Source organism: Tympanuchus pallidicinctus, unplaced genomic scaffold, assembly GCF_026119805.1.
Source record: "Tympanuchus pallidicinctus isolate F22 unplaced genomic scaffold, pur_lepc_1.0 scaffold1, whole genome shotgun sequence".
Lineage (NCBI taxonomy): Eukaryota > Metazoa > Chordata > Aves > Galliformes > Phasianidae > Tympanuchus > Tympanuchus pallidicinctus.
Genome location: NW_026294618.1, coordinates 69,468,845 through 69,486,561, shown reverse-complemented (window position 1 = coordinate 69,486,561; position 17,717 = coordinate 69,468,845). Strand labels below are relative to the sequence as shown.

General features: G+C 41.7%; 1 protein-coding gene across 1 annotated transcript in view; it reads left to right on the top strand.

The window, feature by feature from the left end:
• Positions 1-17,154, top strand: part of CAPN9 (calpain 9) — a 28,012-nt gene extending 10,858 nt beyond the window's left edge. Inside the window, exons 8-20 of the mRNA XM_052685982.1 lie at positions 86-163; positions 4,340-4,500; positions 5,202-5,359; positions 6,023-6,231; positions 7,024-7,060; positions 8,546-8,626; positions 9,175-9,232; positions 9,781-9,845; positions 12,151-12,219; positions 13,600-13,678; positions 14,488-14,604; positions 15,840-15,898; positions 16,689-17,154. Coding sequence (XP_052541942.1) covers positions 86-163; positions 4,340-4,500; positions 5,202-5,359; positions 6,023-6,231; positions 7,024-7,060; positions 8,546-8,626; positions 9,175-9,232; positions 9,781-9,845; positions 12,151-12,219; positions 13,600-13,678; positions 14,488-14,604; positions 15,840-15,898; positions 16,689-16,715 — 1,198 coding nt within the window. The 3' untranslated portion in view covers positions 16,716-17,154. The remainder of the gene's footprint in view (positions 1-85; positions 164-4,339; positions 4,501-5,201; positions 5,360-6,022; positions 6,232-7,023; positions 7,061-8,545; positions 8,627-9,174; positions 9,233-9,780; positions 9,846-12,150; positions 12,220-13,599; positions 13,679-14,487; positions 14,605-15,839; positions 15,899-16,688) is intronic.
• The last annotated feature ends 563 nt before the right edge of the window (positions 17,155-17,717 follow it).

The following is a 17,717-nucleotide window of genomic DNA, read 5'->3' as shown; positions in this document are numbered from 1 at the left end:
GAGTTGGACTTGTGATCCATGTGGATCCTCTTACAACTCAGAATATTCTATCATTCACAGTATATCTTAATTTTTTTTCTTGCAGCTCTCTAGAGTGGCGTTTGGTCAGCCCATTGGAGCAGAAGCGCTTGGCTCAGACAGCACTGGATGATGGAGAGTTCTGGTAAGCCACAGGGTTGGAGCGTGACTCCAGTAAAAAAAAAAATAATAATCAAGGCACAAGTGATCAAAATGAGTGATAAGGAAGAAATGTGAGTGATCAAATGCTCAGTTTCCTCCTAGGAGAGAGAAGGTACTGCATGTTTTCATGTGAGTACATACGTATTTTATTAACAAAAAGTGTTTTAAATATCAGTTCAGTTAATGATACTATCATATTTCAAATACTATGTGTCTCCCGTGGTTGTAATACCCTTTAAATCCCTGACAGGAACTGAAGCACACAAGGGAGCATTGTTCTACACTGTACTAGCTATGAAATGCCTTCAGGGTTGATGTTAGTGATACACTGGTAGAGAAGGAAGTGCTTATAAGCGATGCTATGTTGCATAAAGTACAAGAACACCAGAATATGTGTGAAATGATGGAAAGATTCAAGAAAAGATGAAAAGAAAGGGGGTGGGGGGAAATTGTAGGAATTTCTTTAGAAGTGTGAAGCATTCTTCATGCCAAATTCACTACCTCAGACAGAGCAGATGGCTGACTTGCACAAGATTCCCTCTCCCACTCTACCCCATGTCAGCCACACCATGCTCTACTAACAGTGTGTCTGATCATATTTTCTGGGTCCAGATGCTTATCTCTTTTACACAGAGGTAAACGTAGAGAGGTATTCAGCAGCGGTATTTCAAATCTTTCCTACAAGTTAACTTCAGGCCTGACAAGTGATATAAGAAAGATGACAAAGAGCATTTGGTCACATAAAATCGTTTATCCTACTGTATAATCAAAGAATATTAGGCTGTTACAATCACAAAATAAGCAAGAAATAAACAAGAGTTAGGCAAAGTAGACTATGATAACAAAAGAGAATAAATGGAAGGCTTATCCTGGGCTCACCCACAAAACACCAGTAGAGGCAATCTCCAGAAGGGATCCTTCCCCTCCCCCAGGAGCCAGCTCTTAAATAGGTCTGTCTGCTCTTCCTGAAGCACAGGTGAATTGCCTTCAGCTGTGCTCCTCTGGCTGACCCATGGCTCGCCTCAGGTGATCAATCAGAGGTTCAGGCTGTGACTCAGCAGTTCCCATACACCTACACTTTGATAGCTCCTGATGGAAGTAGGACCAGTGACTGATACATTACTTAAGCACTTTTACATATGTTGTTTTTTAGTTATTTTGTTATTGATAGCTAAGTACATCCTCAGAAAGTCAGTAAAATGAATGAGATTCACCACGCCCAGGCAAATGTTGGTCTTCATACAGCATCTCAGACACTGAGAGCAGAAACAAAAGCCATTGGGACTGAAATTTTCCATGAAGTGGTTAAATGGACAAAAATCATATGTAAAATATAATAAATTCTTCCAAAAGCAGTCAAACAAGTTTGAGACCAGTAAACTTTCCACCTAGTCCATCAGACTTATTTATCCTGATGCCTTTTGACTTTTGTGTATTTCTTTAGGGAGCGTTTGTCTGTTTGCCCTTTCTAAGACGCACTTTGATGGCTTCCCCATCAGGATAAGTATACAGACTTTGCATGATCAATGATTGCGGTAAATCTCTAAAGACACTGAAGTGGTCAGAATGAGGAACAAGATGAAGAGAGCTGCTTCTCCCCTGCTTTCAGTTTGTTCCTACTGAACAGTTGCACAGCTGATGCAGTTTAAATGAAGAGATGTAGCTTTACTGTTACTTCTGTAGCTGGGGACCTTCAGCCAGCCTGTTCACCAGGACTTCTGGTGGTGACTTGGCTTGTCTCCCTGGAAAGCTGGAGTGATCTTTGCATTTTTAAACAGTGAGTAGCAAAGTAATTAGGTCTTCAAGAGTTCAAAACATGTTCTCTGTGATGCACATTATCATTGTACTTAGCAGATAACACTAGGTGCACTGCCACTTTTCTTGTTAGTGACAACTAGTTTCTATGAAGTAGACCTAATGTTAGGTAATACAGTCAGAGAGCTCTCCTGAACAACTTCTGTAATTGTGCTCCAGGTTTTGGACCCAGCTTATTTCATGTGCACAAAAAGCAATGGTCATTTCTCATGCACACACTCATTTTTGTTAAAATGAAACAGGGGAAGCAGAAGAGGAAATACTCCTGTTTATTCTCATGTATTGCATTTGGTTTCATGCTAGGTAGAATACAAAAGTTAGGAAGGGAAAATTGACCAAAAACTACAGGACGTTTAAAGGAAGATAAGTGTTGTTTCATCACAGTGGCTTCACTCAGTCCAAAAAGGCAGCATGGTTGTGAAACAGTACACAGGATAAGGCAGCCAAGGTGAGCAAAGTCATCTCATAAGTCCTTTTGAACTTTCTGTTCTTTGAGCTGAAGAAAATCTTCATGGTAACATGCTCAGGGTTGCTTACCTCATTAACTGTCCCAAAGGCATTTTGTCAGTATTTTAGCAGTAAAGATCTGTCTTGTCATGGCAGATGAAATGATGACTCTACCAAATAGGAAAAAGATATCCTACTGTTGACTAAGAAATCAGCTTCTAACTTGCCTTAGTCTCTTCCCTTATAAAATCAGAGGCTTGGAGTCCTCTCTCGCCTTCACCAGTGGAAATTTAGGACAGCCCTACAGAAGTCAAAAGAGATGTTTTATCTCTTAGAAGCCAATTCTGATCCGTAAAGTGCAATTTTTTTAATCTACTTTGCAGCATGCTTCCAGAGAGCCCCAGATTGCCTAGAATGGCCAGGAAATTAGAGGCAGAGATTTTGCTATACTGCTCCTGCTATAGTCCACTGAGCACCATAGTAAGAATTAACAGAGCCTGTGGCATGCAAGGCCAGCAGTACATATGAGCTGACAAGAAAGAGGAAAAATCCCAGGAACGCAAGTTCTACTGTTTCATCCGTCACTGAAAAAAATGTTGTAAAATGGCCCATAGCAGGTGTAAATTATTGACACCATAGACAATCCATTTCTTATACAGCAGAAAAATGGAATATGATCTATCCAGTGAGCTGCACCGATTGCTAGCTGGGTCCTATTTGCCACTAGCACAGATATACATGTGGTCTTGAAGAGCTTTCACTTTCCTTCTATTCTATTTTTGCTGTTATGCATTAGTCACAGGAGAAAAAGGATAGCTACAGGAATTTGTGTCAGGAGGGAGTAGTTTCTCTGCTTAGTCCCTTTGCCCAGGACTGCACTCTATGCACTATGCCTGCCTCCAGCTGTCCCTTTTCCTGGCTATTTGCTCAGCCCTGAATACTCAGCTCTCCAGCCAGAAAGTTTGTCATTTCTTTTCCAATTTACTTGCTAGCTAAAATCCCATAACTTATCTGCTTCTTAGCATGTTGAGTAGGCTAAGTTTGACCAATCCACCATAGAAACTCAAAAATGACTGTATTTTGGCATTAACTTTTCCCTTTCAGTGATCATGTGTATGTATCCAGCTTGGGTTTAAAATACATATTCTGCAATCTGTATGACACTCCAGCAGTGTCCGTATCACCTTCAAGGACTGGCTGGTGTCTTTATTCAAGTCCAAATATACTTTTTGCCCCTCTGCTTGGTGCATGTTTTTGCTAAGACAAAGTCCCAGGCATCCATAATAGAGGAAAGCGTGAGAAACTTGAGCCAAAAAACCTTGCCAGAGGCCCAAACATTACTTTAACTGCAGTGCAGACAGGCTAGCTGTACCACAGCCTGGCTAATCCATCACAGTGTGTCACTTGTAGTGCTGCCATGTGGCTGGTGTTGAATGCACAGATGATCTGTAGGCAAACTTGGCTCCTATATGGATGCCTGCCATCCTTTGGTTGGTTCTCTGTCAGTATGGATGCAACTCAGGATTAGAATCTGGAAGTCCAGACAGAGGGGGACAGAGTCGATCAAGTATTTCTTTCCGCAGTAGGTTTTATGCCAGTGTCTCTTCACCGTATCTTACACTCAACTGTAAATGAATAAAATTGGTGTAAAAATAAAGGTGTAAGAGATGTCAAAATCAGTCTATGACAGTAGGGTTGTTTGTGTTTTACACCACCACAATGAATTAGACTTATCTTCTTCCTCTGTGGGCATCCAGCTTATCTCCACGGTTAGTGGAGCTATTCAAATCCATGTGAGCTGGTAGTCTGGCCCTGGGACCCAGGCGTGTAAGTTCTTGTCTGGGCACCCTTCACTGAAGTGAATAATTGTCCATTAATTCCCATGTCTTTCACTCAGGATGAAATTTGAAGACTTCAAAGTGCATTTTGATAAAGTTGAGATCTGCAACCTGACTCCAGATGCCCTGGAAGACAGCACTGCCCACAAGTGGGAGGTGACCATCCATGAGGGGAGCTGGGTCCGGGGATCCACTGCAGGAGGATGCAGAAATTTTCTAGGCAAGTAGATACTGCTTTGAAAATGAAAAACAGGCACAGAAGCCATTAACCTCTCTCAGACGCCTCTCCTGTTACCCTAGAGCTACAACTGTGGAAATAGGACAGGCCAGCTGAGTCTCAGCTAGTAGAAGCCAGCCAAAGGTACAAATACAGTCCCACTTGAAACTTGGGGTAAAGGAACTGCTTTCTTTGCTCTCAAGTTTGTTGGATCTGATTTCTCTCTCACTTACATTTGTACAAGCCGTACTAGCTCTAAATAAGTCACTTAAAATGCAGCAGTAAGTGTAAAATGAGACAAAAATCCAGCTCAGCCAGCATGTTTATGTGGCTCTGAAGTAGCACTGTGGATCTGAACTGTGTTACTCCATATTGGCACCAGTAGTATGGAATCATTGTAACTGTGAACAAAATCCCAGCCAACAGCTTTATTTAAACCACAGTAACTTAATAAAATATCAGCCCTAAAATCTTTTCTACACCTAACTCCATGAAGGACTTCAGGATTTGGCTAATTTTCTGCAGAGCTGAGTGGAAAGAAGCATGACAACTAATGGAAAAAAATAATTTTGAGCAAAACCTCAGCTTAATTGTCCTCTTTGTTTACTTTTTTATTCTTTTATTTATATATATATATATTTTTTTTTTGTGGTTGCGGTATTATTCTGAGGCGAGAAATGTTCTGGTGTTCTTTACATTGGCAGACACTTTCTGGACCAATCCACAAATCAAGCTGCATTTGACAGAGAAAGACGATGGTCAAAACGACTGCACGTTCATAGCAGCACTGATGCAAAAGGATCGCCGTAAACTCAGGAAGCTTGGTGCTGAAATGCTAAGCATCGGCTACTCCATTTATGAGGTGCTCTATTGCTTTTACAGTGCAGTAGCCACACCGTCAATATTAGCATCTTTCTCCAGATTTATAATCCTGCCAATCATCAGATATTTTTAGGGCCCTTTCTCCTAAAATACTCTTCTTGGTTACATCAAACCCCATGGAGAATTTTGACTTGGTTAGGATGGAGTCCTTTCAAAGGAGAATTTAGGAGTCCCATGGGTATCCAGGGTAAACTCCTCAGCCCTGTAACTGTGTCATCTCCCTGCATGGCTCCCAGGGAAGGGATGTTGCATCTTGTGAGCCTCTTGGGGCTCACTGTGTATGATGGTTCCTGTCCCTGTGTGAAGTTTGGATTAGAAGATCTTTTGAGGCATGTTCTCCATCCAGAAGAAGACCGTGAAGTCTCACTGCTCTGTGACACCTCTCCTGGGATTGTGATCTTTAATAACAGGAAATGTTTATGCAGGAAGGCAGTGTCCCAGTGTCCCCTTAGATTGTCCTCTGGGTGGGAGAAGACAAGTCCTTGCCAACAAGCATGAGCTAGGTTCTGTGAGTGCTTGGGCAAGGGGGGTGATAGTCAGAGTTGCACTGTGTCAGGCAGAGTTTGGTGCATGACTGGGAAGAGGGTGGGGGTAGCCCTCAGTATACCACAGCCAATGCAGTGCTGCCTTGAATCCCTTGTAGAGCCCTGGTGGAGAAGAACACTTGAGCAAAGACTTCTTCAGGTACCATGCCTCCAAGGCCAGGAGCAAAACCTACATCAATTTAAGGGAAGTGTCTGACAGATTCAAGCTGCCACCAGGTGACTACATCCTTGTTCCAACCACATTTGAGCCACACCAGGAGGCAGATTTCTGCCTGAGAATCTTTTCAGAGAAGAAGGCCATCACTGAGTAAGTCAGCAGAAAGCACCAGCCCTTTTGATGCTTTCCTCTGCATGGGGCTGCCAATTCCTGGGAAGGATCTGAATGCTGGGAGCCCAGTCCTATGACAGAGCCGCACTGTGGGAAGCTCCTGAGGACTTTTTGCTTCTCTGCTATTTTTATTTGCTTAGTAAGGAGAATAAGGAAAGGTCTGAAAATGGGCTTTTGGCCTGCAGCGTGCCCTCCAATGTGAAACTGAACTTGGTCGAGGCTCATCTGCTTGGTTGCTTTCAAAGTGGTTGGAAAAAATCCATCTGCAGATCCATTTGCCCATTTTTGCTAAATCTGGCTATTTTGGAGAGGAATATAGGAGGTGGAGAAATATGGCTTGCCATGGTGAATCCAATGGAAGCTTGCAGGGAAAAACTGCTAGCTGCCTGCTGCTGTTCAGCAATATGTGGCTGCAATAGTGTTTGGTTCCTCTTTGTTTCCTCACAAAATCTGCCCATGTGACAATTCTGTATGAAAAAAAATGAGGAAAAAAATACACAATTAATAAGATTAATTCTTTTGCAGACAGCATGCACAGAGGCTCTGCCCTCACTAGGTCCTGCTTAAATTCTGTTACAACGACTCATGCCAAAATTTGAATTGTGCAAAAATCTCTCTGATTAATTTTGTCTAAACATAAGTAGTTCAGTAAGAAAAAAATGCAGTTTTATCTTTCACCTCTGGAAAATGTAATGAGCCAGCTTGTGCCCTTTCCACCCCAAGCAGACATTGAACATCTTCAGATACTGAATAAGGTTTTGTTTTCTCCAGGGATCTGGATGAAAATGTTGCCATTGATCTCCCTGAGGTAAGTCCACAGAGTTAAAATAGCAAGAGGATAGCTCTGTGTAAGCCAGCTCACACTGCTTTTACTGTCTTTGGCTAAAGCACATTCATTTCCCAGGAATGTTCCACAATTGCCAGCTTTGTGTGAGTGACTGAAGCATTCAGTTCTGCTGAATATGGTAAAAGAGCTGTAACAATCAAAATCACAGTTGCTGTACTTCTGCAGCTGCTTCAAGGCAGTCAGATAGACCAGAGCTTGCTATTAGCTACCACAGATGCACTGAAAGTGCAAATTTAGTTAGCATGGGGTTGCACGTGACCTTTCGTATCTGTTCGAATTCTGTTTATTGTGGAAAAAATAAAAGGCAATAGAATTTCTACAGACCTATGTTTGTTTTGAATACAAACCTACCATTATCCACAAGGCTTGGAAGGAAAGGCTTGGTAAATGCATGTGCACAGTGAAGCGATAAAATTCTTTTTATTCCTGAATGGCCTGACCTGCCTGCTGAGCACCAGTTGCAGGTGAATCCAGGTCAGCTCCTGTTTTAGCGTTTCCCAGCAGCTAATCTGCTCATTGTGGTGTGAATTCCTACGCAAACAAGCTAAGCCATGATTCTATGTGAACCTCTTTATTAGAAACCTTCTCCAGAGACCAACTAGCAAGTGTACCCCTTCATTTCTAGGGTCTCAGGGCCATGTTCAGGGTCAAAGTAAATCTGCCCAGTATCATTAAAGGAATGCACCCAAACCTGAGCAGTACAAAGTGAAGAACAGGCATTTGGTAAAAAATAGACATGACCAAGCAGTGTTGAGAGGGTGACATGCTAAATATCACCTATGTTTTATCTTCTTTACATAGAGAAAGCAAAGCTCAATTATTTGCATTGTTTGCTATGCTGTTGGTTGCCCTCCTTTTCCCCAGTGTTTGGCACAAGAACTGCTCTCTGTTTGCATGGTCACCACAGCTGTAGCAATGACCCAATGCTGTTGCATGTCTCATTGGCAGACTGAATCCGGGGCTCTACACCCTGCAATGATACTGAGGCTCTTGGTTGACTGAAAATGCTTATAGGCATGCAATTGCCCTGGGCAGAGTGCTGAGATGCAGCCACCTCTAGCTGATGCCATCAAGAGGGGCCAGAAGTCCCTGGATGATGCTTCTGGAAAGAGCTTCCTTGAACAAGGTAGTTCAAGGACTGTGGAAGCAGAGTGGTGAGGTGTTGAGATGAGACAAGAGGCATTTTCCAGTGCTGATGGTTGTGGTTTTGAAGTAGCCAAAGCAATGGCACACTATGTAATCATCCAGGGAAAGGCAGTGAGGGATGAGACTCCCCTCAGAAAGCTAGATGCTAGGAAGGCCTAAGGTTTGCCGTCAAAGCAAACAATGCTCAAGAACATGTACCCTTTTGTAAGATACACTATGGTCCCCTGATGCAAAGAGGGACTGTGTGCAGGAGAAACACCATGTTTCACATACAGTTTCTTACTGTGATTGATACTGCAGCCTTCAAACCCAACCCCGAGTCCACAAGAAACTGAGGAAGAAAAACAGTTCCGGGCACTGTTTGAGCAGATCTCAGGAAAGGTGAGTGCAAAACCTTTGTGTGTGATGACAACAGATAGAAAGGAGGAGAGAGTTCTGCTCCCTCCCAGGGCCAAGAGAGGCAAAAACTGCGTTTTGGGGGCAGTGTGCCTAGCTGTAGTGTGTCATTTAGGCACCAGGTGTCACCATGCCTTATCCTTAGATGAAGAAGGACACAGTTCCTACTGAGCAACAGGAGGTTCAGGACTAGAACTCAAGTCCCTAGGGAGCCTATATGGTTCAGTGTCCAGCTGCATTTTTCTTCCTCTGAATCAATGGTTCCATCTTAAGATTGCTTGCAGACAGCCTCACACACAGTAGCATTTCTATATTTTGCTAGCTCTTTGATTTTTAGCCTTTTCTGGGTTTTGTATGGTTCTCTTTTCCTGAGGTGCAATAAAGTGCAGGTGAATGGGATGATATTTTCTGAGTTTTTTTATATGTCTTATTCTAGAAACATTCAAGCACCAGATGCTTCTTTCTTTTTTTCTTTTTTTTTTTTTCTTTTTTTTTTTTTTTCTCTTTTTTTCTTTTTCTTTTTCAAACTTCAGGACATGGAAGTAGCTGCAGAAGAACTTGAATATGTTCTAAATGCAGTATTAAAAAACAGTAAGTACTGATAATCTCTGTTATTGCTTGGTGGCATGCAGTTAAGAGCCATAAAGAACTTTATAAAAGCTGCTCTTCAGCTCCCTTACAGATGGAAAAATAAAGGCTGTGTTACTAGTCTTGCATGGTGTCCTGCAGCCAGGGCAGAGCTGGAAAATCATCTAGTCTGTGAATTAACCACTTGACTGCCCTGCCTCCAACATGACCCATGTCAGTTCAGTGAGGCTAGTTCTACACTGCACTACTCTGCTCTAGAGAGACTGGGAATGGGACTAGTAAGACCTGGACATAGTTCATGGCGCTGCCATAGGCCCTTTGTATAACCAGAAACGAAGAGAATATTTTCTTTTATGTCTTCAGTTCATACCTCCTCTGTCTGGATTATGATTTCCATGCAGAGTGGGATGTCTTCATGTTCCAGTGCACAAATTCTTCCACATGAGGCCTAAGAGCCAGCTATCAGTGCTTATGAAATTCTGTTTTCTATTATGGAATTATAACAGGCAGGTTTGCCCAGTGATTTCTTTCTTATTATTGTCCTTCTTCAGCAAAGGACATCAAATTCAAGAAGTTAAGTCTCATTTCATGCCGAAACATCATTTCTCTTATGGATGTATCCTTTTAAATAAGTGCTCGTGGTGCTGAACAAATACTGAATATAATTGTTCATAGCAGGGCCTGTCATGGATATTGGAAATGAGTGTGGCAATGTCATGTTCAGAACACTGTCCACTGGAAAGGAAAAGAAAATAAAAGTGAAAGTTGTATCCTGATTTTTGCTTTAGAAATTCAGGGTTAGGAGTTTCAAGACAGACCATTTTCTGCTGCATAACTCAGAGGGAGATGCTTCAAGCCAAACACCTGTACAAGTAAATCTCAAATTCCGAACAGTGGATTTTTCAAGATGCAGGTTATTAAAGAAAGATCTGGAAAAGATTACTGAAGTATTACCCTGGTCTGCTGTCTGTAGAGTGGAATTCACCAGACAGAGGTGTGCATGGAAATTATGGGTCAGAAAATTAGGAGTCAGCAGATTGGTAAAAATTACTGACATCAAGGCAGTGGGTTTTTTGACAGCCAGATGAAAAGCTGGTAAATCTGGTCATTCAGCTGGACTCTGGAACTCCAGCAAACAGACTTGTGGGTAAGATTTTTCTGTCTAAATTTAGGCATTTGTGATGGAAGTGCCTACATCTGTGCTAGCTTTCTAGACTTCTCCTATAGACAGTGAAAAGAATGGTATAATTATGCTTGTTCTGGATGTGCTTGACTGTGAGAAATGCTAAATGACGGCATAGATATTAGATTTGATGAATCACAGCCCTGGCAGTTCTCCACTGGGTTCATTGTTTGCAATATTTTGCTGTCTGTTGAATTTTGTATGGCTTCTCTTCAGGTACACCTATTTTTGGTAGTACACTTTTCTGATAGCTGATTTTGTTACAAGAGACAAAACAGACACAGTTCTGACAAGATAACTATCTAATATGTGAGTTTTGTCCTGCTTGTTCAACTAGTAAATTCTTATGTTTTCCTTCAGTTGCTCAAGTCCATGATGGCAGTAGCATGTTCTCAAATACTTCTAATACAAAACTGAAACAAATAAAACTGTATCCTGTAAAAGCTATGTCCATAACATTAAAATTTAGTGGAGATCCGTCACCATACACATGCAACAAGAAACAGCAGACCAGTCCTAAATCTCCTCCCTTAGAAACCAAGCTTCAGTAGGGAGCCAGCCATGTTCACCTCTCATCCTTACATGGTTTTAGAGCAGAACAAGAGTCTACACTTGACCCTGGCTCATGGCAGTTCCTACTATTTAGGTTATAACCAAATAGTTTCCATGTTTTGTAGTGCTTCCAAGAAAATTTCTACATAGTTTTGAATTAATGGGGAGATATCTCTTCATCTGCTTTGGAAGCAAGAGGAATGCAGGCACAATCATCTCATAATGGTCATGGAATTTAAAGTAAAATGGAGGAGCAAAAGGACACAAACGTAAGCTTGAGTTGATGCTTGCAAGTCCATTCCATGTCACATGCCACCAAATTCCCTGATTGTCACCATGCAGCAGTGGGGATGGGAGCAAAGTCTTGACATGACACCAGGAAGAAGAACCCGGCTGGGTACAAAGACAGATTTTTCATAGGAATGACAGTGTCTATGGAACCTGTGGGTGCCCTCAGTAATGTCACCAGTACAGAAGCTTAAACAAAAGCATGCTGTTTAAATAAGGGTGAGCTAGACCCTGCTTGGCACACACTGGCCGTTGCTGAGCTAGGGTCCATCTGAGCAAGGGCTTTGTCTTGAAAAGTAAGATGGGAAGGGGAAGAGGAATACGAGTGAGGTGACCGTCAGTAACTAAGTACAGTAAGTATTAAGAAGACCCTCACATTTCAGGAACAGTGAAGTCCAGGTACATCTTGTCACCATCTCTCAGCACTAATTTACAGACTATTATTTCAGACCAGATTTTACCAGCCTCGTCTCACAACTCTCATTTAATCTTTGATGGAGTCACTGCAGTAGAGCATCATCTCTAGATAACAATACTGAATAACACATTGGTTGACTAACTGCTTCAACTACAGTATCAATTTGTTTTAATCAGGTAATTTCATTCTCTGAATCATCTAGATCACATTTACATTCAAAGCAGTTCTTGCCTCAGAACGATCTGTCTTTCTTATTCTGTGGAGCCTGCATTGTTCAGCTGTGTTTTTCTATCACATTATGCTCCCTAAGTATCTCAGCCACAGCATGACTGTAACTGCTTGAGCTGCACCTCGTGATAAATCCTGCATCAGATTCAGTGGCACCAGACAATGTAATGTTATATGTTTAAAGAAATAGTAAATTCAGCTGTAATTTGCACCTGTATACAATGTGTTATTTTCCTTAATCCAGATGATTAGACCAGTGGCAATGGGAAACTGGAATTCAGTGAGTTCAAAGTTTTCTGGGAAAAACTGAAGAAATGGATAGTAGGTGACATTATGCATTGTATTTGTTTCTCCATGTTAGTAGCTATTTCCTGCCTAGCTTATTATGCATATGCAGACAAAAATAGAGACAGGAGTGTTTATAAGCCAGAAATTTAAACTCAAAACAAATGTTTTAAAAGTATACTGCTTGTTTTGGATCATCAAAGACATCCTTGGCTTTCCATGATGCTAAACCTTAATGGTTTTCTGGAAATAACAGAGATTTTTATAAAGAAATCAAGTATGTTTGGGACAAAGAATGTAGTGGGTGCTACCAAGGAATCCAATCAAAATGAAAATTAAGGATAACTGATACTTAACTGATGTACAGAAGAAAATGATGATTCATCTCTAGTAGGAAACAATCATCTCATAAGTCACTGCATTTACATTATTGATCTCTCAGTAATCAAAAGTACTGAAGTCTGGGAAAGTTGATTCCAATTTTAAACACATTTTCCTGCCACTGTATATGGCAGTAAAAAGAAGCAGACTTTCAGAATCAGGGCACAGACTGAATATTCAAATAAAGGCATCATAATTGCTTCCTCCTGGTCATTAATAGTTTTTTTTTTCTGAATTCATACTTCACCCAAGCATTCAAAATATGCAGCTCTCTGCTTCTTGTCTGTGCCATCAGAAATGGCAAACACTTATTCTGGGTCCTAATGTCATACCTCTTTTATCAAAAGATGCATTGTTTTTTAATAAGGAAGCTTGAGAAATCCTTTCTTCTGTAAGAAGATTGCACATATATCTGATAGCAAATTTCAAACTGAATGTGAAAACATCTCTATTTAACTCATATTCTAAGGGAGATTTGTGTTTGTCATCTCATTAAAAGGATGGATTTGAACTCCAATTTCATTATTTAATACTTAGGTCAAAATTAAAACCAGTTGCACCAGGTACACCATGAGTATTTAGAATGTTTATATCCACAAGCAAATGAGTAAGGGATAATCTCAATTTCTTGTTAAACAATTAGTTTCTACCTTCAGGATTATAGAGAAACACATGAAAAGAGATTCAGGATTCTGCCTTAGGAGAAAGAAGTTAGAAGACAAATAAACATACATCCTTCTCAGATAAACTTACTTCTTAAAAATCACAGAATTCTTTTTATGAAGAGCACTTCATCATTTCTGAATGCTTGTGTTTGGCAGTACTTAAGTTTCACAACAGCCTTTCTATATGACAGAGAATTGGGGCCCAGATGTTCTTCTCAGTTACTGCAGATCAAACTAGATCTAGTCTAAAGTCTTGTCAACTTTCCTGAGTGCTTATGCCACGCAGATAAATACCTTGCCCTTGTATGCCATTTTTGCTCTCCCTTTCATGTGGAAATACTGAACTTTCCATCTGCTCCTTGCATAATAGAATATCTTTCTTCGATTTGACTTGGATAAATCTGGCTCCATGTCCTCCTATGAGCTTCGCAGTGCTCTCAAAGCTGCAGGTAAGACAAGCACTATGAGCACTACAGGTAAGACAAGTCATGTAAATTTGCTGTAGGCAAAGATGGTTGCAACCAATGATGCCAGCTGGGCACTCCATAACTGCAAGAAGCGTTAAGTCCCAGAGAAGGCGTTAGGTATGTAGGAGGGAAATTGAATGGACTTTTAGCATCTAAGTGAAAACCTGCATGTTCCTTTGTGATGACCCTGCAGCCTCTTCCGAAATGTGTACAGAGATGTTGGTAAGATCAGACTTCCCTTTAGTTAGAGCACTTGCTTGGCCAACCTTAGCTTTCCTTATGCCCACAAGAGTTGGAAGCAGCGTGGCCAAGCTGGGGCTGGAAGCAGCCAGTAATGGGCCAGTGGCATGCTCCATCCTCTTGCTTGTCAGATAAATGTTTACATTTTTGTTGAGCTCTGTAAAACTCAACACTGCAGGGTTAAACCCTAAAGGAAAACACTTTGGAGCCCATCTCCACCTCAGGCGTGTAGGGGCAGTGAGTAAGCTGCTTGTTATGAAGAGCAATCAGTGGGTTTGCATAACATCAAAAAGTATTTTTATTATTAAAGCACCTAGCTTTGCAGAAATCTCTTCAATTTTCAGAGAGAAAGAGTTGTTTGTCATATCCAATGACTGCAAAATTTGTTGTTCAGAGTTAGTTATTCACTTCACAATCAGATCACCTCCTGGGTGGATGTGTGTCATTGCACATCCTACCATTAATTGGTTTTCAACATTAGTACAGATTTGCAGATTCTTGCCTGTTCTATGAGGCTGCTCATTTTTTCCTTTGTGTATGTGTTTGGGAAGGATATAAACTCAACAACTACCTGCTGCAGCTGATCGTCCTCCGATACTCTGATGAGCAGTTCCAGATTGATTTTGATGATTTCCTAAACTGCCTAATTCGCTTAGAGAATGCAAGCCGTGAGTATCTTCTTCCTCTGGAATTTCTTTCTCTTTGAAAAAAAAAAACACCACTTTTGGTTGCTATCAAACATATTGCATAATATCTCAGGTAAAGCGTGTATATTCAATGGATAACATAAAGTAGCTCTGTTTAGCATTTGTCTTTAGAATAGCTTTTCTCCTGTAAAGAGAAAAATGCTTTGCTGCTGATGGAAAATTTCCCCACATGAATAGAGCCAGCTTCATAAACTCCGCAGCAATGCAGAAGGCATGTAAAGAATGCTGGCAAAGTCTGTGTTGTGTCCTTGTGTCTCACCCATTGGAATAGGGGGCCAAGCCAGTTTTTAGCCAAATCTCACTCATAAAAATATGGAGCAGTTGTGTGTCCTATTGGGTTCAGCTCCAATTCTCCCCAGTACTCAGACTCACTGTCACCACTTCCCTCCAGTTTCTTTTGAATTGGCTGAAGATACTGTTGTCTGCTCATCAAGGCACCATAGGTCTTAGTTCATTCACATGCAGTGTTCCACTTGTTTTGGAGCAGAAGCAGTAGAGACAAGTAAAATGGCAGGATAAATACTGAAGTGATCATCAGTGTGGCTCCAAACTCAACTGGAACACAACACATCTCAACTCAATGAGAATCGCAATTAACTTTCCTGAGTAATTTTTTGTTTTTTCTTCTCTATACTTCCTGGTTATGTCCGTGGCAATAGAAATGGTGAGGTGCTGGAACAGGCTGCCCAGAGAGGTTGCTGACGCCCCATCCCTGGAGGTGTTTAAGGCCAGACTGGATGGGGCCCTGGGCAGCCTGGTCTAGTATTAAATGGGGAGGTTGGTGGCCCTGCATGTGGTGGGAGGGTTGGAGATTCATGATCCTTGAGGTCCCTTCCATCCTTGGCCATTCTGTGATTCTGTGAGAAGTATAAAGTACTGAGAGAAAAATTAGATGAAGAAAGAAAAGCAAATTGCTTGGCTTCATTTCTGATTATCCAAATCTGAGTGCTTAGGCATTCATTTCCTTTTGATTCCTGATGTGAGGCTTTCACAGAGGCCTGAAGTCAGCAAGACTTTTCCCCTTCCAAGGAATTCATTTTTCAGAGCAGTCACCACCACTCAGCAGCCCTAAGCATCCAGCCTTTGTGCCAGGCCCTCCCTGTCCTAGACACAGCCACCCGATGTGGGATGGGGAGCTCATGCATGAATATGAATGAAGCATATTTATAGCTCCTGTGTCCTGCTTTTCATTTCAGGAGTATTCCAAGCATTGAGTGTGAAAAACAAGGATTTCATTAACCTGAATATTGGCGAGGTATGAGCACGGCTTCACAAACACCAGCAAAATGATGTGGCTTCTCTAGTGTTTGGTCTTCACATGAGAACTGGAGGTGAAATCTGTGTCCATGAGAGCACAGGACTGTCTGCCATAGATTTCATCAGGGCTGTGATTTTACAGCACACAGACTGATTACATCTCCTTGGTGCTATTTCCTTCCTTGCCCTATTGCACACAGACAGCTTCCCATCCCCCCTTCTGGCTTTTCTGCTTTTACCTTCCTTGGGTGCCAGCTCACAGTGGGGGAAAGGAGAGGCAGCAAACTGGGACGGGATTCTTTCAACTCCCTCAGGAGTTGAAATCGGCATGTCAGTTAATGTGCATCCTCAGCTTCTCAGCATAGGCTTGTTGTTTTCTTTGTGCTCTCTTTGTCTTCCTGTTGCACACATGGTCTGTCTCTGATTTTACACTTATCCGAAGTTTCCTGGGGCAATGCACATTGAGTTCCCTGGCACAGCAAATGTGAAAGCTCATGTGGGCTGTGGTGAAGGAAATAAACACACTGCTGTTATTGGCATTCAGTACTCAAAGAGCTCTATCCTCTTCCCTCTAAGCACAGAAGTAAATGCTGGAAAGTCCTGCTTGCATACTACCTAGGGTCTCCGTGTAGGAATGGGACATAAAAGCCAGTGAACAAAGATCCCCTTCCCTGTGTGAGGTCAAATCGGAGCAAGGCAGTGCTTTTGAACTTTGCTCTTTCATTTGGGGAGGCAGCTGAAGGGCCTGAAATTACTTATTGTAAATTTGATCTTTCTTTCAATATTAGTTCATCAACTTGGCAATGAACATCTGAGGAAGTCAGACTTGGATGCCAGGAGTCTCCTGTGCTGTCACTGCCGTGACTTCTGCTCCAACAGCTGTGATGCCATTCTCATGCAGACTTCACTTCATGCAGGAGCTTTTGTGTGGAGGAAGACTAATGCTGCTCATCTTTCTGGTCTCCAGCCCTGTTGTGTTTAGGAGTTCAACAGACAGATCTCATTTTGTTTTTAATTTTGATAAAACCTGTTGATGTATTTGTTACTGGGAGAGACATTTGGATGAGGCACACATGCCTCTCAAGCAGACTGAAACCGATGCCCCTGAGTCCTTTATGAAATAGGATTGTATTTAGTTCCAGCATAGCACAGACTACAATGATTAAACATCTTTATTGCTGCTTGGCTACAAATTGCTTTAAGATGCTTTTAAAAATATAAAGTTGCATTAGATTTTGTTTGATTTGGAATTTATTTCCAGGCCTGCTGTGTGGCTACATAACAAGCCTCTTGTTGCAGCCACATGAATTTCAGCCTGCTATTCTGTGAAGGGATGGATGAAAATCCATCCCTGAATATGCACTTAAGACACAGGTCCCTGGTCCAGGCTTCCTTAGAAGGATGTTTATTTAAGCTAAGACCTGATGCTCATCATAGATTTAATTTAGAGAAAAATTTTTGCATCTCACTCCCCTCAGTTCCTCTTCTGTCTGGGCCAAAGTATGTCCCACAAGCCAGAGTCTGCACACAGTTGCACACAGCTTGGCTGCATCTTCAGAGGCACACATGACTCAGGAGACAGTGAGCTCTTGCTTGGGGACATCTTCCCCCACCCACAGTCAGAGTTTGATCCCACAACAACCATGCCTCTAGAAGAGCAATTACAATCATATTATGGGATCTAAATGCTACCAGTGGTAAGGCTCTGATCTCTGCAGCTATTGCTATTTTGCATTTGTCTCTTGCACTGCATTATTCATGTGATGCTGATAGTCAGTGCTGACTTAAAAAATAACAGTAATAACAGCCAGGAACTT